This window comes from Panthera leo, chromosome D1, assembly GCF_018350215.1.
Source record: "Panthera leo isolate Ple1 chromosome D1, P.leo_Ple1_pat1.1, whole genome shotgun sequence".
Lineage (NCBI taxonomy): Eukaryota > Metazoa > Chordata > Mammalia > Carnivora > Felidae > Panthera > Panthera leo.
The window spans coordinates 18,258,678-18,279,088 of record NC_056688.1 but is presented as its reverse complement, the minus strand read 5'-3'; the positions used below and the strand labels follow the sequence as shown (position 1 = coordinate 18,279,088).

Here is a 20,411-nt window from a genome sequence, read left to right as displayed (position 1 = left end):
CAAATGGGTTTACTTGGAAGAAGGTCATGCTGGAGCCTCCGTGAATTGTGCCATACTCAATGGCGGTCTGGTCAGCCAGGTCATCCACTGACTCAATGGGCACATCCATGCGTTGCACAGTCAGGAAGGCTGCTAGGTTGGCCGTGTAGGATGAGATGATGATCAGCGTGAATGCCCACCTATGTAGGAAAAGACCAGGAAGTCATCGTTGCCCAGGCACGCCCAGGAGTCTTAGCCCCCGTCCCCAGTCCTGCTGCGACATAGGGGAGACCAGGTGTCCCTCTTTGGAAGGAGCTCCCAGCTCAGTCAGTGAAGGGAAGAGAAAGGAGGCAGGGCATATGATGTCAACAGAAATGAATCAGGTGTGTGAGGTTGCTTGGGAGACCATTAATTTTTTTTTTTTTCTTGTTTCCAAAAGGAGGTGGTTCTTGGGTTGCTATTCAAAAGAGGTGTGTCCATGCACATGAGACCGTCCAGGAGACCATGAGAAATGAGATAGGGAATGAGCTAAGGGTGCCAGCTCTGGGGGCTCTGTTTAGAACCCGAGCTGGGTCGGCTGCCCTTGTCCTCTCATGATGCGGTCCACCATCAGATGAGCATCAACCGTGTACTGAGCACCTGCCCTGAGCCACAGAGACGATCTCATGTACCCCCTACAACGAAGGGAGGTAAAATTCTTATCCCAATTTTGCTGATGAGAAACTTGCCAAGTAACACAATGATACATCCATATTTTAAAACCAGTCCTACAAAACCAGAAACCCTTTGAGATTAACTGGTGACAGGCACCTTTGAAGTGCGAAGAAGCTGGAATTAGAAACTACCCTTACAATGGGCAAGCTATTTCAAAACAGAAGAGTGTTTTATTGGGTAGAGCAAACTCATTTAAAATTAGAATAATTTTGCAAGTCAGGCGGTATACATGTTAAAGGCGTTTAAAACTAGTTTGTTCACTTAAGTAGGTTAAATAAGCCCTCTGCCATCTGGTCAGCAGTGTGGATCTGCATCCCAATCCATTTGTTTATGGGAATTCAAAGACATATCCAAGCACAAGTGAGGCTGGATAATCACAAATTCGGAATTAGTGGAGTCTGAATTAATGAGGCTTTAGTCATTATGAAGACATTGCCAACTAAAGCGTAGCGTTTGCCACAGGATTCAGAGGCCAGCAGCTTCCAGGAGACTTTTAAGAGTGGGAAGTCCCATTGTCTCCTTGGCCTCTGTGTCCAAGGACCCCTGCTGATGGACTCCCAGATGTGAAGTGACGGGCCTCTACTGACTCAATGGGTGCATCCGTATGCCAGACCACCAGTGAGGTGAGCTGGTTTAGTTCTGGCCTTGTTCCCCTCCCCCTGTGAGACCTTAGGGGAAAAGCCACATTCCTCCTCTGAGCTTGCCCGCTCAGGGAGAATAATGCCTGCTCTGCGTGTCTTTGGAGAACTGTGAGATCAAATGATTGGTGACTAATAATCTGTAAAGGACCAGATGAATGTGAGATACAGAGAAATGCAGGGATAGACCATTACGCCGAACATGGGATGACGACCATCTGGTCAACTTCCCTATTTGTGACCTATAAGTGCCCGGTGTCCATCCATTCCTAAGACCTGCCTTCCTTGCTGCTGCCTCAGCTCATACACGCTGCTGGAAGTTCTTTCTCGTGACCATCCCCCAGAGGAGGCCAGGGAGGTGGGGTGATCCATCCCTAGGTGGAGGCTAGCATTCTGAAGCTGTTTGTGCCCTGGCTAGTGCCGTGAGTTAGTGAGCCCTGGGTGTGGCCTTGACCTCAGAGTCGGCTGGGGAAGTTCCCTCAGCCCCACGGCTACACTCCAGCGTCTGTTCCACCCTGGATGGCCATGTGTCTCTTTATGCCACTGGTCACAAGGGAATGGGTCAGAGAACAAAGTAGCTCAGGGCAAGCCTATCTTCTCTGCTGAGGAAGCAAATCACACACTCTCTCCAGAGGGGTCAGGGGAGCCCTGCTCCCTTGTGAAAGGGGCATCACTGGTTGCAAAGTTGGCATTCTTGTTAGCAACGTGGTATCTTCCATCACTTGCTCTGGGCGAGGACTCTAAGGGAGGCGGCGATGGCCCTGTCTTCTGACCTCACACTCCTGCAGGGAGCTGACCAAACTGAGGCCTTGATTTGATAACTCAGAACTCCGAGAGGCAGAGGGGCTCCCTAACAATTCAGGCACCCCCCCTTCCCACACACCCTCAGGAGTGGCATAATGGAGCTCCCCTAGGACAGCTATTTAAAGTACTGGCGACCCTGTGGGCCAGGGCGGCACAGCCTGCAAGACTAGTGGCCCTCCCAAGCGCTCAGGCAGACGTTGTCTGCAGGAGGGAAGTCCTGGGGTTCAGGGATCTGACAGGTGGATGAACCTGACAATGGGGCCCTACGTGCAGTGCATGGGAACACCCCCCTCTGGAAGGCAAAGCCCCAGGTAGAAAGAGATCAGAGTCTGCAGCTGACTTCTGCAGGGCTTCTGTCCAGATTTCCAGGATTTTGAGGGAACTCTGTGATTTTCCCTGCCAAGACCGCCCCTTTTTCCCGGTGGAAAGTTAAACCGGGTTGTCCCAGTTGATCCACTTGGTGATTTCCGGGCACAATCTGGGAACGGGTGAGCACCTTGCCCAGATGTTTTAAATCCTACTGTATTCATCATTTAGCAGAGAAAACAAAAGTCCCAGCTGCGTTTTCACCTCTCCATCAGCTCTAGTCCAGTGGTTCTGGTAAATGTCCAGACACCGGTGTCCAAGGGTGAAAACGCCACTTTTCCTTTGGTTTACACAGGCTGAGAAGGAGGGGAGAGAACCAGGGTTGGAAGTCCTATAGGCTGTGACAGCCAAACCTGACAGCGGGTTTTTACGTGAGGGTGGGGACCGGTACTCTGCAAATGTGCCTCTCTGTGCTACACGCACACGCGCGCGCGCACGCACGCACACACACACACACACACACACACACACACATATGTATGTCTGTTTCATTCCCCCCCATAATGCTCAAATAGCAACTATGAGTCCACACATTTATGTATCATTTTCAAGTTTGCAAATTGCATTTCCATGCATCGAATCATTCGACCGTATTCTTTTCGCCCTGAACGAGCCAAGAGGAGAAGGGAGTTTCAAGCTGAGGCTGGCGGACTGCCCGTGTGGACGGCTCCTGAGGTCCTGTCCGGCTCTGAGCCACTAAGAATTTGCCTTTCCCCACACCTGCCGAGGTGGACAGGTCAGGCAAGGCCCCAGAGCCGGGCGCAGAGGGACAAAGTTGGAGGAAGCTGGTAGAGGAGGAGAGATGTGACAGCTAGGTTTGAATTCTTCCAGCAGCCAAGTCCTGTTTCACACTCACATTTGCATAAATCTGCATATGCCTTGGCAGGCCCAGCCACCCAACCTCAGGTCATTTTCAGGTCAGCAAGTTACAATCGCTTTGCCTTGGGCCTTACAAGGCTGTTTTCTGCATCTCCTTTCCTGCCCTGGCTCCCCTCTGTATCCAGACCTCTGAGGCAGAGGGAAAGAGGAACCAGATAAGATGGCACAAAGTGTGCCCAACCCGGTGCTCCCGGGCCTTTTGAGCTGGCAGAATGCAACCCAGCTCCCTGCTAATCTGTTTTGAAAGGCAGAGCTCTCTGTGAGGTTCCTGCCTACCCGCAGCCAGAGCAGGGCTTATCTGACGACTCCCTTGGTGTCCCCACCCCACTGGGCCTGGCCCCTTCTCTGCCCTGGATCTTACCAGACGCCACTGACACAGCGGGTGGATAAGGCTCGGGGGGCGATGGTGGACCCCTGCTGCATGAATCCCCCAACGGGAAACCAGAGGCTGTTGCCAAGGGAGTACTGATTCACCAGGAGGTTACACCGGCCTTGGGCACAGGGGTGTGGGCTGTACCACTCGTAGGGGGTCAACCTGTGGGAGAAAAGGAACATAGACTAGTGCCATGGAGGGTGGGCATGATGGAAAGTGCTGGAGTCAGTGGGAGCGGCTCTCCCTTCTGGCCTCGCCTCTGTGCTTCAGGACCTGGCCTGTGGCCTTGGGTAAGCCACTTCCCTCTGCTGGACTTGGACTTTCCCAACCCCCAAATTGAGGGGGTTGGAGTATGTTGGCAGTTTTCAAACTGTTTTTCTTTCATCAAAAAAAAAATGGTTTTTTTTTTCCCGAATAAATTATGATGTGGAACTCCAAACCTAGAATAAAGTGACTGGAAGCTGGGAGTGTCAGGGGTGACAGCGGGGAAGCTCCATTTTCTGCACCCCCTAGTCCCCAAAGTGGTCACAGAGGGATCCCAGGGCCCCACAGAGCCAGTTAGAAAACTCTCAGCCTAGGGGCGCCTGGGTGGCTCAGTCAGTTAAGCGGCCGACTTCGGCTCAGGTCATGATCTCGCGGTCCGTGAGTTCGAGCCCCGCGTCGGGCTCTGTGCTGACAGCTTAGAGCCTGGAGCCTGTTTCAGATTCTGTGTCTCCCTCTCTCTGACCCTCCCCCGTTCATGCTCTGTCTCTCTCTGTCTCAAAAATAAATAAACGTTAAAAAAAAAAATTAAAAAAAAAAAAGAAAACTCTCAGCCTAGAACAGCGGTTCTTGAACTTTAGCCTACATCGGAATCACCGAGAAGGCTTGTTAAAACACAGACTGCTGATGGGGTGCCTGGGTGGCTCAGTCGGTTGAGAGTCCGGCTTCGGCTCAGGTCATGATCTCGTGGTCTGTGAGTTCGAGCCCCGCGTCGGGCTCTGTGCTGACAGCTCAGAGCCTGGAGCCTGCTTCGGATTCTGCGTCCCCCTCTCTCTTTGCCCCTCCCCCACTCATGCTCTGTCTCTGTCTCAGAAATAAACAAACATTAAAAAAAAAAAGTTAAAAACAAAAACAAACAAACACAGACTGCTGGGCTGGGCCCCTGATGCTCCTGATTCAGTAAGTCTGGGTGAGGCCTAAGAATATGCAAGTTCTTCCGTGATGTAGATGCCACTGGTCCAGGGACCACGCTGAGAAACACTGGCCTAGACCGTCCCTTGGGCCGAGGGTCTCCACCCTGTTTCTGTTTCAGACTCACCTGGGGGCGTTGAAAGAAACGTCAAAGACGAGATTCTGCTCCCAGAGGTTCTGATTTACTTTGTCCAGGTGGAGCCTGAGCATCAGGAATTTTTAAAGCCCCCCAGGTCAGTGTGATGGGCACACGGGGTTGAGAAGGGCTGCTCTAAGCTCCCTGCCCCCACCTTCCCTCCCTGATGCCCAGAACACCCCGTCTTCCCGCCCACCAGACGCACGCCTTCCCTCCTCTGCTCAGTGGCCCTGGCCGGTCGCCCACGCAAAGCATCCCAGCTCTGAAGAGAGAGATGTGTCTGGGCGTGTGCCGAGCAGGGCAGGCACTGTGTGCTCACAGGGTACTATTCGCATCACTGGTCTTCCTGTCCCTCCCCCAGCCTCGTCGGCACTCACTCTACAGTGGCTCGCCCACATTTCCACTGCCGCCTCTTGTTCCTGAATATGATGCCAGCGTGTCATCGTTGGCCCGCGTCCTGACATGTGCTCCTTCTCTCTGTGGCCTACGGAGCTGGCTTGCGCTCGGTGGTTCCCAAGCCTACAGGCCACTGGAAGTGAGCTCCAGAAATACAGATTCCCCGGCCCCGGCCCTAGAGGTGCTGAGATGACGGGACCTGGGAATCAAACTTTTTAAAAGCTCCCTGTCTGACTCGGATATCAGCTGGCTTGGGAACGGCTGCCTTAGATCAGTGGTTTCCAAACATTTCTTTTCACCTCTAAAATCTTACCCAGCAGTACAGTAGCTCAAGAGATAAAAGCGGAACTGGTTTGGATGAAGAGGAGTTGAGGCTCCAGAGCTCAGGCTTCTTCTCACCTCCAGAGTCTCTGGTGCCTCCCAAGAGCCTTCCTGCCCTATGGAACCCTATTTGAAAACCAGTACCTACCTCAGGTCGGTAAATTATCCTATGTTCATGTACATACACACACACACACACACACACACACACACACAAAGTGGTATAATCAGACCTTTAGTACATTTTTTTGGTTAATCTTTTTGTTAATGCTGGATCCTGGGGGTAGTGAGTGAGAGTGTGTGTGTGTGTGTGTGCGTGTGTGTGTGTACGCGTGTGTGCGTGCCGCGTCTAGGGCAGGGAAGAAGGGTTGTTGAAGCCCCTGGGGCTGGTTGAAAAGCTTTAGGCTGCAGTGGGCATGGTGAAGCGGGTTTATATGTCTGTATATCTAGGAACCAAGCCATAAGACTATTTCCAGGGCCTTCGGGGTCCCTCGAGAGCTGTGGCTGTCTACCCGCGGGGGCTCAATCGAAGGGGGCAAGAGTGGATTTCAGAGAGGTGGAGCCAGGGCTCAGGCAGACAGCTTCCTAAAAGCTGCAGCACACAGTGCGGTGGAGAGGAGAGAGGAAGTGTCACGCAGCGTGCCAACCTCCTGCGTGTCTCGTCCGTTGTCACTGACAACAGATCCTTGATAGTGGCAATGCCTACAGGCCCAAGGGGGTAGATGAGTGGTACACAGCAGCCTTTGAAGACTACTGGCTTGTAAGCAAGGCCTTCCTCTGTCTGGCTGGATCTCACGGGTTCAGGATGACTTTCCTCAACTTGGCTTTGATCTCCACTGGAAGAGGCACAGGCTGGGTGATAGAATACTCCCTGGGCAGGCTGGGGGCTGCCCTGGGGGTTAAGCACTCCGCTGTCCCTTGGGGCTCCGTGTTCCAACTGGAGAGAGCACATGCTCTCCCTGAGCCACTGAGCAGACATGCCCTTGGGGAAGACCCTGCCAGGCAGAGTTGGGACGTACGCTAGAATCATCTGGCCCCGCCACTGTGGCCCCGAGGCAAAGGAGACTGCTATGGAGGCAGCTGGAACAGACACTGCCAGTTCCCTTGAAGCTCATTCTGTGGTTCTCTGCTCCTGGGTAACAGCCCTTTCTGGTCCCCCACTATGGTCAGCTGAGCACTGAGCAGGGAGCTGGGATTCTGAATGAGTGACCTGTGAACCCCAAGGGCTTGTTCTGTTTCCAGATAGGTAAGCTGGCTCTCCTGAAGCCCAGGCTGACCCAACGGCCCAGCCCCAGAGAGAAACAACCCTCTCTGTGCACATTCATGGGCGGCCTTAGCCATGGGATGCTCTCAGGTTCTTCTGGAGGCCCAGGGATAGTTTCTATTTCTAGCGAGAGGGGAGGGATTAATTGTCGCCAACCCCTGATCTGGACCAATTGTCTCAACTCAACACAACTTGCGAATGCCTCTCTCCAACCCGTCCTCCTGTCGTGTACCACCCTCCATGGCTCCCATTCACCAAGGCAGCTGTGTTTTCACTGGCAGATCCAGGCTAGGGGATGGGCCAGACCCTCTCCAGAGGGAACCTCCTCCTTCGCCCATGCCACGAGGCCTCTGGTCCCCTCACTCTGGATTCACAGGCTCTGTTTCTTGTCACTTAGCACTCTGCAGCAGATCCTGGCGAGGTCTGATGCCAGGACAGCCAAATGCATAGTGATCAATCCTGTCTCCCTCCTCCCCACCACTCTCTCTCCCCAAGCCCCCCCCCCCCCCAAGCAGGGGGCTCAGAGATGGGAGGGAAGAGGAAGGGGAAGAGGAGGGATGCAGAAGCAAATTCAGACAAGCTCACCTGTCTTCACCATGCACCTTGGGGAACATGTGCACGTAGGTGGGGGAACGGGTAGTGCCAGGTGGACAGCAGGGCAGAGGGCAGGTGGGGTCCTGAGTCCCTCTCCTACCCCCTCCAGTGTGGTGCCAAGGTGTCCTGCTCCCCACCCCTCCCATGCAGTTCTCCGCAGCGGACGCGAGGTGGCGGTGTGAGGACAGGGACGGGGAGAGGAGCGTTACCGAGCCACCAGGAAGAGGACGCAGCTGACGGCCAGATAGGCTAGAAGCATGAAGAGCCAGACGCCTGGAGAAAATGGGTCCAGGAAGGAGAAATAGCCAGGTTTGCGCCCCTGGAAATGGAGACAAAACCAAGATTCACCATACACATTCAGTCAGGATGGCCCTTGGGCAGGGCAGGGCAGGGCAGGGCAGGGCGGAGGGTATGGGGAGTGCGGGTCTGGCCCCAGATGGCATTGCGTCGGGTTCTGGGTGACCGGTTTCAATGGCACTGGGACCCAAGGTGCAGAGGGGCTGCTCCAAGACCTATTCAGCCCTGACCTCAGCAGATGAAACAAAGGAACAGCTGGAGGCATGTCACTTCCTAGGTTGAGGAAGGCTTTGTGCTGGGCCAGGGGAACAGCGCTCAGCGCCCCCTACATACTGCCCTGTGTCGCCCCCGCCCCCGCCCCCGGGGACGGCATGGCGGGCTCAGGGGCACCTTAGAGCCACTGGTGTCTGCAGTGCTGGAGTACAACAGCACCCCTCTCGGACTCTCACGTCTTTCTCATGAGGATGCTAACGTGACAGGCCCCTTGATGTTTTTGTTTGCGGGCTGATCTCACACCGGGTGAGATTTCTCCCGTAAACCTCAGGACGGTGCCATGAGGCAGATTATTATGTTCATTTTACTAGCGAAGAAACCAAAAGCCAAGGGCAGTCAAGAGATGTGTCCAAGGTTACACAGCTGAGGAGTGGAAGAGTGGAGTCTCAAATGCACGCCTTCTGACACACAGCTCAGGGCTCTTAGCGTAATGCTGTGGGGAAATGTGGGCTGTCCCCAGCCCAGGGATGTGCCTGGCCAGAGTCAGAGGCGACAGCGGATGGAGCCAGGAACAGACACCTGGCCACCAAGCTCCCAGACATTTTTCTGGAGGACAGCAAACTGGAATGAGCTGTCTGCAGCTGTGTGGTCTTGGACGAGGGCACACCTTTCTCTGGTCTCGGTTGGAGGTACCTTAGATCAAAGGTGACACACTGGTGACTTACCACAGACAGCCCTCCCCTAATCTGTCTACCCTGCAATGTTTACCTATTCTGTATCCGTTGCTAACATTACATGATTGGGAGATGTCATGTAAAAATCCAGGTTTCCGGCTTTTTCTTCCTTTGTTTTTTTTTCCCAGCAAAATGGGGCTTTCTAGAAACACTGGGCCCACCTTGTCAACTGGCTGGAGCTCAGTGGTGGTTGCCCCCTCTACATATGGCCTGCTCTCTCCAGCTCGTCTTTCTCTCTGTCCTTCCATACTGCTGCGGTTTCTCTGGGCAAACAGACATGAATTCTAGTGCCCTGTCGCTCATGACTACTTCCTTCTGTGTCTCTCAATTGAGAAATACCCAGGGGGGAAAAATCTTTCATTGTTGCTTTCTGAATCTGAAACCCCATTAGATGCTCAGTGTCAGAAATCTATACCTGATTATATCACAACGAGTGAATCGAGAAAAATGACAGCACTATTTAAAGCTGCCATATTTGGTTATGGGTGATAAGGAATGACACACAGTCATGGGAAAAACTCCTGGAGACTCAAGTTATAAAACACAGAACACCACACAAACGAGGATCAAGACATAAACATAGCTCCACTGGAAATGTATCAGTCATGCTGGCAAGGGAACATCTGATTCTTCCTGCGATTGACTGACGCCAACCAAAAGAGCAAGGAGGGGGCAGTTATTTGAGATTTGGGTCTGGGCGTCTACCGCCTTGGTCGGGGCTGAGCCCAAGCTGTTTAGGTGATGCCAAAGAGAAGTACGTTCCTTGCAGGCTCTGAACACCTGCTATTGTTTTTTTTTTTTTTTTTTTCCTATGCGGATGCATCAGAACACTTCCTTCCCCAAAGACATCTGAGTTACTGGTGCTTGGGGGCAAATCAGGTGTTATACGCCACAGGCATTTCTTCCGAATAACAGCTTTTCCTTAACCCAGAGATATATGATGGTGATACTTTCCTTCTGGAGAACTCAAAATGTTTCGCGATGTTCCCTTGATTTCAATACCCGGTCCTCTCTATTGACAGATGGAAGAACTGAGACCCGGGGAGGTTAAGTGCCTTGCTCAAATCAGTGGCGATGCCTTCCATTTCTCTGGTGCTCGTTCGTCAAGCTGCGCCATAGAGATGCCACTTCTCTTTCGTTCAGATGGCAGCTGTACCGCGTCTCCCTCTTCCTCCTTTATCTTTGCAACTTGCTCCAATAAACTCCCTAATTAATCTCACGCCTGCTCCCCAATGCCAGCAGGATCCCAACCTACTCCATCTCAACCCCTGAAAGTGCGCTGACGCATTATTTATTTATACCCATCATCATTTATTTTGACTCTGTCATATTGATAGGCATTTGTATTGATTTATACCTGTCTCTGTTGACTGCGAGTTGGACCGGTTGCTTCTGGGGGACGATAGCCACTTTGGAGGCAGATAACTGATTATATCCAGTCTATGCCCCAACCATCTAGGAAGGCCAAGCCCCATGGACGGAGCTGAAAATCAGATGGCACCAAAATTTAACTAGTTCCTTGACTTTTGTACCATACTTCAGACTGACCACACCAGCGCCAGCATTCATGATGCTGTCTGATGGTGGCAAAGATTCAAGGGGCTGGTCACCAAATGACGGCAATCCCAGCATGGTAAGGCCCTTTGAATATTAGCACCGGACCTGCAAAGTGGCCCTAAACTCCCCTTGCATGTTGAAAATCCCTCTTATCGGGGCGCCTGGGTGGCTCAGTCGGTTAAGCATCCGACTTCAGCTCAGGTCATGATCTCACAGTCTGTGAGTTCGAGCCCCGCGTCGGGCTCTGTGCTGACAGCTCGGGGCCTGGAGCCTGCTTCGGATTCTGTGTCTCCCTCTCTCTCTCTGCCCCTCCCCTGTTCATGCTTGGTCTCTCTCTGTCTCAAAAACAAATAAAAACATTAAAAAAAATAATTTTAAAAATAAAGAAAATCCCTCTTATCCACAAAAACAACCTGATGCGTGATACTGAATTCTATGCGTACTAGAAGAAATGAATTATAGTCAGAATGCTGCTGCTCTCCCAGGGTCCGGAGCCAGATGCGTAAGGACACCAGAGCCAGGTGACTCAGGACAGGCAGTGAATTGAGACACAGACTCTGGAGCTAGCTTGCCCAGGACTGAATCCCGGCTTTGCCACTTACAATCGAGTGACCCTGGACAGGTGACTTAACCTCTCTGGGCCTCCGTTTCCTCTTTTGTAGCATGCAGGTAACAATAAAACCTACCTCAGGGGGTGGTTTTGAGAGCTAGGTGAGTTAACACACAGTGAGGGCTACATACGTGTTGGCTTCCCTCTAATGGTAGCCATGAGGGAAGGGGGAGGGAGGAGGCAGTAAGTGACAAAGGATGGGACTTCTTTTTATATTGATTCTTGCTCAGCGGACAAGAAATCCCTTTTTCTGTCTTGTAGAGACACACGCTAAAGATGCTTGGGGGGAGAACGCTACGTGGCCACAGTCACTTTCCGTAACTCCTAGCATTCCTGTGTGTTATGATACACGAATCATGAGGATTCGCCAGGGCTCTCCAGGGAAGCCATTAGCGCAATACCAGGCTCTCTTCTGGAAACATGGCTTTTAGAAGCCAGCGATTCCAACCTTTGGAACTCAGTTCCGCCTCAGCCTTTCCGCCAAAGTCACGGAGTGGGTCAGACGTGTGGCGGGTTCTTCCGTGTTTCTGGAAGGGCTGTGTATCCTAGTCACCATTTCCTTAGCGGTGACATCACAGAAATTAGTGACGCTGACTCTCTTCCTGCCCCCTCTGCTCTCCCCATGCCCTCCATGTGGTTTTGCCAGTCTTTAGAACTAAATGGCAGCATATTCAGAGTCTTCTTTCAACTACTGGCCGTGGTCAGCGGTCAATAAAAACTCTTTAGGGCTGAAGCGATAAAAGAACAAAGTCTCCGTGTCTCCTGGAAGAGGCAGAAGAAGATGATTTCCTCTTGTCCCACCCTGGGAACCCATGGACAGCTTTCCTCAGTGTGTCTGCAATGGGCTGCCTTGATCATAGTTGGGTCTGCCATGCACTTCCCACCCCTGAAGCCAAGAAGAAAAAAAAAAAGCAAGCAATTCATCCCTCCTCACAAAACCTACCCACGTGGGTTTGCTGCCTATGTAACCCACATACTAGCTTATCTATTTTCACTCTGCTGATTGGAAGTCTAGTATGAGGAGACCTGAGTTCTAATCCTGGCACTGACCTCGACTTGCTGAGCGATTCTACACAAGCTGCTCAACATCTCTGGGTGCGATTTCCTTCTTCCAGAAGATGGGACCCAACAATCAACATGAAGGGGGAATGTGAGAATTACTACAGCAATGTTGATAAAACACCTTGAGCTTCTTGGGATAGGAACGCTCAATAAGTAACCCAGATTAAAATGATCATATGCTCAGGAAACCATATTTCCATTATATGGGCTATCATGTTGCTTAGCTTTAAGGAACAGAACTCGATTCATTTTCTGTTTTCTTACAGCAGCGTATTAAGCAGTATTAGAAATGACTCACTGGTTTACTTAGCATTGTTCTCCATTTTTCTAGGCAGTCTTTCCAAAATGAAACCGACCTTCTTGAAAACATGGGTAATATATCCAGCGAAAACGCTGGGCATTAATTTAACGTTGGCATTTATTTCTCTCTCACTTTTTAATTACTGTCTTTTTTTTTTTTTTTTTTTTACTTTTCTTGACAGAGAAGACTCTAGCTAGGAGTTAAGGGAAAAGAACAGAGTATAAAACTTTCCCATTTGTTAATCAGAGGTAGAGCGGGACAGTACGGGGAGAAAACAGTAAAGTTACGTTTTCAAGGTAGTCCAAGGTGCTCTGGCTGGCTTGGGACACTATATAGGATAACAGAGTACGATAGAGTATAGTATGGCATAGTATAGATAGTATCCTCAGATTAGAAAGGATTTTGAGGGTAGCCTAGGTGGCTCAGTTGGTTAAGTGTCTGACTCTTGATCTCAGGGTCATGAGCTCAGGCCCCTCACTGAGCTCCACACTGGACGTGGAGAACTTCCAAACCCCCCCCCCTTTTTTTTTTAATGTTCATTTATTTTTGAGAGAGAGAGAGGGAGAGAGACAGAGCATGAGTGGGGAAGGGGCAGAGAGAGAGGGCAACACAGAATCCGAAGCAGGCTCCAGGCTCGGAGCTGTCAGCACAGAACTCCACATGGGGCTCGAACCCATGAATTGTGAGATCATGACCTGAGCCAAAGTCAGATGCTTAACCAACTGAGCCCCCCCGCCCAGGTGCCTCCCTCCTTTTTCTAAGTCGAAAAAGAAAGGATTTTGAAAATTCCGCTGACACAAGGCCTTGACGCAGAGAAATACACCCAACTATACCATAAAGATGGGTAGTTGGGAGTGTATGAACTTGCAGACCAGAAACTCGGTTCAATACAACTTCCACCGTTGGGCTCTTTCCTCTTTCCATGGCACCGCTAGCCACCGCTAGCCTTAGAGTCCTTCCATGGAAAACGGGAATCCCGCTACCTGCCTCAGGGGATTACTGTATGAAACCAGAGACTATAGGCGAAAGAGCTCCATAAATAAAGAGGTGCCAGGCAGATGTTAGTCAACACACAAGTATCCTGGACGTACACCCAACCTCGCTGAATATGTCAACTCTGAATTTTTTAAATATAATTATGCATCTGGGGGCTATCTGTGCCAAATGTCAAATCTCAGGTTGGCTTCCGGCACGCTCTGATGATGCCTTGCTACGACAGTCAGTGCGTGCTTGAGAAATACAAACTTACTTTAATATTAATCTGAGCAAAACATCATTAGGCAAATTACTGCTGCAGAAAGAGAGCAGAAACTGCATGAGACGCTCTAATGTTAAATAGGAATGTTTTCGTTTTTCTGGGCTCTTCTCCCCTCCATTCACACAGATCTTTGAGAGCTTATGGTGTGCGTCAATTTCATTAAACCCGGCACTGTAGATGGCCTAGGGGTTCTACTGTTACATGCAGAACTTCTCAGTAAGAATGAAGGAGCCGATATGCCAAGGAAATCGAGACAGTCTTGAACTTCAGATGTCCTGTCACTTGATTCCCATCCGTAGAGTACCAGGGGACACCTCAGATTCTAATGGCTGGACTCTGTATGTATGGCTTGGGAGATCATCTGGCCCCGGCCAGGGATTCCGATGCCCCGTCAGGTGGGTACGATGCTGCATGAAGGATACGCGGGCTCAGGGCGGGAGGGAGAAGTGAGTCCTGGTGGTAGCCATGTAGGCCTGGAGCAGAAGATGCCCCTAGGATGCTTGTGATATCTGCCTCCCATCTCTTCCTGTTCTCAAGACCACTGGAGTCAAGGTCAGGAAGAAAAAAAAAAAAAAGAAATCTATTTAGGGCATTCGTTCTGCTGCTTGGGATACTAGGCCTCCTAACGGAAGTCAGGCTCCTAGAGCTCTGCCCTGCGCCATCAGGAGCCACAAAGGAAGGTGATGCTCACTGCCCACAGGACCACAGGGTACTTCCCTCATCTTCCTTCCTGCCTTTCTTCTCTCCATAATCACGAAGCTAATATTGCCTGTTTGGGATGATCACATTTCCATACCAAAAATCAGATCATAGAAATGTATGGCCTGACAAGAGGGTACCTTCTCCTCAATGTATCTCCCACTAGGATCCACTTGAGGAGAGATGAAGAATAGCGCAACACAGCATATGAATGCTATGCTAGAGGTGTGGGCAGGGGGCAGCCGCTCGGGGAAAGAAGCAATCGGCTCCATCCGGGGGACTCACACTGAAGAGCAAGTGCCATTTGAGCTGGGTATTGAAGGCTAGGGAGGAGTCTGTTACATGGTTGAAAGGCAAGCAGATGGGCATGAATCCAGGTAGGGGACAGGAAGAGGCCAGCTCGATGGTGAAGCGGCGAGCAGTATGGGGTACAGATGCCTGCGGTGAGGCGCGGAACAGGAAAGATCAGCTTTATTCTCCAGGCTGAGAAGGATGGACTTTGTCTTGCAAATGATGGGCAGCCAGTGAATGATTTGAAGTAGGAGGCTGATACGATTGCATTTATTTAAAAAAATAACGGTAAGCTAAAAAACTACAATCCTCAGCAAGTCACATACATTTACGAAATGTAACAGCTAACACTTTCTTGTGTATATGTCGGGCACTGCTGTAAGTGCATTACTTATGTACTGCTGTATCCTCATCAAATTTGCATGACAACCCATTTTCGCAGATGAAAAAACTGAGACACGGGTGATATGCAGCTCGTACGTGTTTGATCTGGTTCCAGGACTTTCACTCCACTGTGTCTTAGTGAATGTTGGCAATGCCCTTGACCCCCCTTTAAAAAAATTTTTTTTAATGTTTATTTATTTTTGACAGAGAGAGACAGAGACAGAGCATGAGTGGGGGAGAGGCAGAGAGAGAGGGAGACCCAGAATCTGAAGCAGACTCCAGGCTCTAAGCTGTCAGCACAGAGTCCAACGTGGGGCTCGAACTCACGGACCTCGAGAGCATGACCTGAGCCAAAGTCAGACACTTAACTGACTGAGCCACCCAGGCGCCCCTGGGCTCCTTTGATGAAGATACTGTACTGCATAAGAAACACTCTAACCTCAAGGAGAACACAAGCCACCATAATGGCAGGTTAGAGACAGAGAGCAGCAGGTTAGGGACAGAGAGAGCCTGAACCAGGTGGAGTCATTGGGGGATGGGCAGCATACTTGAGAACTGTTTAGGAGGTGAGCTGACCAAGTGAAGGTGGAGGGGTAAGAGAAGTGAAGGGCAGCTCAGCTCACTGGGCGGAGATGCGATGATCTGAGATGGGACAGAGGAGAAGCAGGCAGAACTAGACTGAATACAGCCTCTGACACTGTTTTTGAGGTGCCCGTGAGACACCCAGGGGCCCGTGAGACATCTAGGTGATGTCTAGTCGTGTGTTCAAAATACGCTTCTAGAATTCAGGGGGGTGGTCAGGGCCAGATTTACAGATTTGGTAGTGGGTGAGATTACCCAAGCAGAGAGTTGTCAGAGTGAGAAGGAAAATGGGTCAGGGACATTCATGGGGTAGACAGACAGAGAAAGAGGGGTCCACAGAAATGCAGGAGAGGCAACGATCAGAACAGCAGGAAGAAACCGTGACCCGGATCCCAGGAATGGAGAGAGTGTTCAAAAGCGGGGGAGGGACCAACAACAACAAATGCCAAAGCCAGAACGCTCAGCTGGCCTCTGAGCGGCAGCGAGTAGGTGGTCTAGAGAGCGAAACATTCTTCTGATTTTGGTCCTAGAGATGCCTGGGCAGAAACAGACGTTATACCCCAACAGTGAGAAGAAGGAGAGGACCACATAATTACCTCTTGGTGATCCCATGTTCAAGAAAAACCCTAGGTAATCTCAGATTGCCGGAAATTCCCAAATTATTTCTGATTGCCTTTCGACTTCGCAGACATTCCTGCCATCCTTATTATTTTTGGAGGGTCCTGCGATATTTTCTAAACCGGCATTTATACTCCGGGTTAATTATTTTAACCTTTGCACACAGGTTCGACTATCGCCAGATGCTCACTTTTTGGTAATAATCACTCATGACTCAGGTGACCTCAGACATAGAATAAAGATAGAGATTCTAGGTCATGAATAGATTATAAGTGAAATTAAATTACCATATAGTTGTTCACAGGTAACTATCGATTAGAGAAAATTCACAAAATAATAAATACTCAGTATTCAACTTTAATTTTGTTAACACCATTTTATGAAGGATAGCTTCTCTGTGTAATTTTAGATCTAGGCTTTTGTGGTGAACTCGGCTGGGCTATCCTTCGGCATCCGCTGTTCCTGCCAGTTCAGGGTACAGATGTTTCAGATGCGGCCAAGTTCACCTCCAATTTGTTCTCACCAGGTCTCCCCTGGTTTCATTGATTCAGGATTGTTCTCTCCCCAGCTGACTTTTTGGTACTTTCTGAGCAAACTGCCTCACACACAGAATGCATTCAATAAATATTTGTTGAATGAATGCATAAACTGTCAGTTCTGCTTAGTGTAAGCTGTTCACGCCAATACTCAGTTTTTACCCGGCTCGGCCCCCCGTTATAAATCAGATCTGAGCAGCCATGTGGCGTACTAGGCTGGAAAAGGGGAGGGGTCCTGAACAGAAAGGGGAACCGTATCAGTTAGGGTTCTCCAGAGAGACAGAACCAACAGGGTGTGTGTGTGTGTGTGTGTGTGTGTGTGTGTGTGTGTGTGTAAAGAGATTTACTTTAAGGAATTGGTTCATGCCATTGTGGGAGCAGTTAAGCCCAAATATATAGGGCAGGCTGGAAATTCAGGCAGGATTTCTAAGCGACAGTCTTGAGGCAGAATTCCTTCCGCTTCAGGAAACCTGTTTTTGCGCTTAAGGCCTTCAACTGATTGGATGAGGCCCACCCACCTTAGCAAGGGTAATCTCCTCTACTGATGATAGCGGTTAATCACCTCTACAAAGTATCTTCACAGAAATCTAGGCATCACAGCCAAGGCAAGCTGACACATAAAACTTCACAACCCAAGAACTAATGCGGTCATGGGTTTGTGGTGGTAGGAAACACTTGGCCAACAATCCAATTAAGGGTGTCCAGAGGGTTGGTGAATGGGAATTTTGTTCTGGCCAGAGCTGATATTCCAGGCAGTGGTGGCCTGGGTGGTGAGGGCAGCCTAACAGCAGATGTCCCCGGGCAGTGAGTGGAAACACTTGGTGTCAGGTGCCTTCACCCCCACAGTCCATCGGGTCATGAGCGAGGCTCTAGAATCCTTGGCATTCATCAAGAGATCAAGGCCAGAGCCTAGTTGTACAGCCTGGCCACAGCAATGTGGCGTGGAGAAAGCTTCTATGTCCCCATTACTTTGGGATGCTCCCTCAGGGCTCGGTAGCAAGATTGGGGTGGGTTCAAGAGACTGTGCTGGCTGGATAATAGCTGAGGGAGTAGTGACAGGTGTGACAAGAACACTGTCCCCAGAATTAGGAGACTTGGCTTCCAGGCCCAGCCCTGTATTAGTTCCAAATGTGACTTTAGCTTCCTCGCCTGTCACTTTGGAATTATAATACCTTCCCTCTTTTCTCAAAGAACAGTCCGAAGGACCGAATGAGAGAAGGCACACAAGAATGCTTTCCAGAACACGTTATCCAAAAAAGATCACACAGATGACGGGGTGGCAAGCCTGGTGTCACAGAGAGAGCAAGCTCGAACCACACCATTCCTGGGTTTGAACTCTGCTCTTTCACTATTATAAGAATAACCCGAGTATACTGGTGTCCTAGGGCCTGCTATGACAAAGTGTCAAAAATTGGGTGGCTTAAAAAAAACAGAAATGTATTGTCTCAGAGTTTGGAGGCTAGAAGTTCAAAATCAAGGTGTCAGTGGGGCCATGCTCCCTCTGAAGGCTTTATAAAAATTTTTTTAAACGTTTATTCATTTATGAGAGACAGAGAGCACAAGCAGGGTAGGGGCAGAGAGAGACGGAGACACAGAAGTGAAGCAGGCTCCAGGCTCCGAGCTGTCAGCCCAGAGCCCGACGCGGGGCTGGAACTCACAAACTGTGAGATCATGACCTGAGCCGAAGTCGGACGCTCTACTGACTGAGCCACCCAGGCGCCCCTTAGACGTTAGGGGAGGACTCCCTCCTTGTCACCTGAAGCTTCAGGTGGTCCTTGGCGTTTCTTGGCTTGTAGATACATCATCCCAACCTGTCTCCAAATTCACACGGTCTTCTCCCCTGTGTCCCCATTTCTCTCTTTTTATACAGACACCTCTCGTTGGATTAGGACTCACCCTAATCCAGTATGACCTCATCTTAACTTGATTGTATCTGCAGAGACCCTGTTTCTAAATTAGGTCACAGTCACAGGTCCTGGGGCTTAGGACCTCAACATGTCTTTTGAGGGGATACAATTCAACCCATAACAGGAGAACAGGAGTCCATAACATCACAGGTGTCTGGCACATGGGAGGCGCTCCATGAACCGGAGTTCTCTTCGTCGTGAAAGAGAGGAGGGGGAATCAGAATCCCCCTTAATTCACAAGACACACACATCAGTGACAGCGTCTACAGAGACCAACTGCTCACATTTTTTTCTGTTTTAGCCTAGAGGGCTTGGGATTTCGATGCTGCCTCCCCTCTCAGAGGATCGGCCTCCTCTCCTAAGACGGGCCGTGATCGTGACCGATGCTGAGGCCCAGCACGAGACAGCGCTCTTCCGAGCTGCTTGAATGGGCTCTGTGACGAGGGGACCTTTCCTCCTGCAGAAATGGGCCGTAGCGGCTACCAGCTCCATGCGCCCAGGCTGGGACTGTGAATACAGGCAATCCCCTTTCTGCAGGGCTGGGATTTGGGGCCTGGGAAGGAGTCAGAAGCCAGAGGGTCACTTCTTCAGCTGGCCCGTGGGATGAGCTCTTGATCCCTCCCCTGTAGGGCAGGCTTTGGTGGTGGCAGGTAACACACTGGAAGACACCATGTTAACGTGACCTTGGACACCTATAATGACTCGAGTATTGGGGGGGGGATCCACATAATAGCTGTGCGCTTAGGGACAGTTTGGATGAAAGGATGAGAACAAGTTTCTTCTGGTTCGGTAAGAAAACTACGGAAAGTCAACTCTGCACGGGCAACGTAACTATCCACTTTGCGGATGGGGTACAGCCAGGGTACCCTGGCAGGCCCGTCCTCCGCTGCCCATTGGTGTGCTTTCGCAAACTCCTGTAGACGCTCACTGTACTCGCGCCAGCCAACCTAACCAGAGAAGCCTTTCTTTTCTTTTGTTTTTCTTTTTTTTTTCCGAGGACGCAGAAGAGGGGACAGACCAGAGATAAGCGATGTTATCTATTCACCAGTATGGATAACCCAGAGAGGAAAGAGTCCACATTCCCTCACCAGACGCAATGCTTGGCGTGAACCAAGGTGCACCGGGGAGTCGGTGAGATCCTTGAAAAGGCTGGGATAACTTATCGGGACTGGGGACCCTGTCCCTAGGCAGAAGCAGAGTGACCACTCTGTGGTCCCACACCCTGTGCACCAAGGGATGAGCAATCACTCTTGGTCATCTCTATTCAGTGAGGCAGAAGCAATTTTTACTGGAAAGCCCACAAGTGTGACTTTTCCATTCTTCCTGTTTGCAAGTCCGTGCAGCTGATGGGGGAAAAAATAGCCCAGCTCATTTGCATTTAAGTCTTGAAATCTAAATATTTCCGTGAGTCATTCATTATTACCATATAACTCAGTGTTTGCATGCAAATAACTTTAATGACATAAATGCTTATAAAATAAGTCTCTTACCATATGAACTCGGTAAAGAATGCTAATTCCCAGAGTCATGAATGGCTTGGAGAAATCAATCACCTTCTCCCGTTCAGCAGTAATGGTGAGGCCTGCCACAGCCAGGTCTGCTTTCTGAAAGGGACAGAGAAAGCCCATCAGTGGGGTGGCCATGTTAGATGCAGGTATGGGGACTTGTGACCAGAGGTCATCACTACTGGGGAGATGTCACTCTGGTCTGGTTTCTCTGTGTGGG

At 50.4% G+C, this 20,411-nt stretch overlaps 1 protein-coding gene and 1 long non-coding RNA gene across 4 annotated transcripts in view; one reads left to right on the top strand and one right to left on the bottom strand.

Annotated features, from left to right (window-relative positions):
* Nucleotides 1-20,411, bottom strand: part of GRIK4 (glutamate ionotropic receptor kainate type subunit 4) — a 351,626-nt gene that overhangs the window by 25,043 nt on the left and 306,172 nt on the right. For both annotated transcript variants that reach the window (XM_042904208.1, XM_042904207.1), the window contains 4 exons: nucleotides 20,177-20,290; nucleotides 7,847-7,956; nucleotides 3,742-3,915; nucleotides 14-179 (listed from right to left, as the gene is read on the bottom strand). In XM_042904208.1, the coding sequence (XP_042760142.1) occupies nucleotides 14-179; nucleotides 3,742-3,915; nucleotides 7,847-7,956; nucleotides 20,177-20,290 (564 nt within the window). The remainder of the gene's footprint in view (nucleotides 1-13; nucleotides 180-3,741; nucleotides 3,916-7,846; nucleotides 7,957-20,176; nucleotides 20,291-20,411) is intronic.
* On the top strand, nucleotides 5,157-10,100 carry LOC122199292. Of its 2 annotated transcripts, none has more exons than XR_006193451.1 (3): nucleotides 5,157-5,932; nucleotides 7,788-7,946; nucleotides 9,904-10,100. It is a non-coding gene; the product is annotated as an uncharacterized LOC122199292 (long non-coding RNA). The 2 variants fall into 2 exon arrangements; XR_006193452.1 differs by having other exon boundaries at nucleotides 7,747-7,946.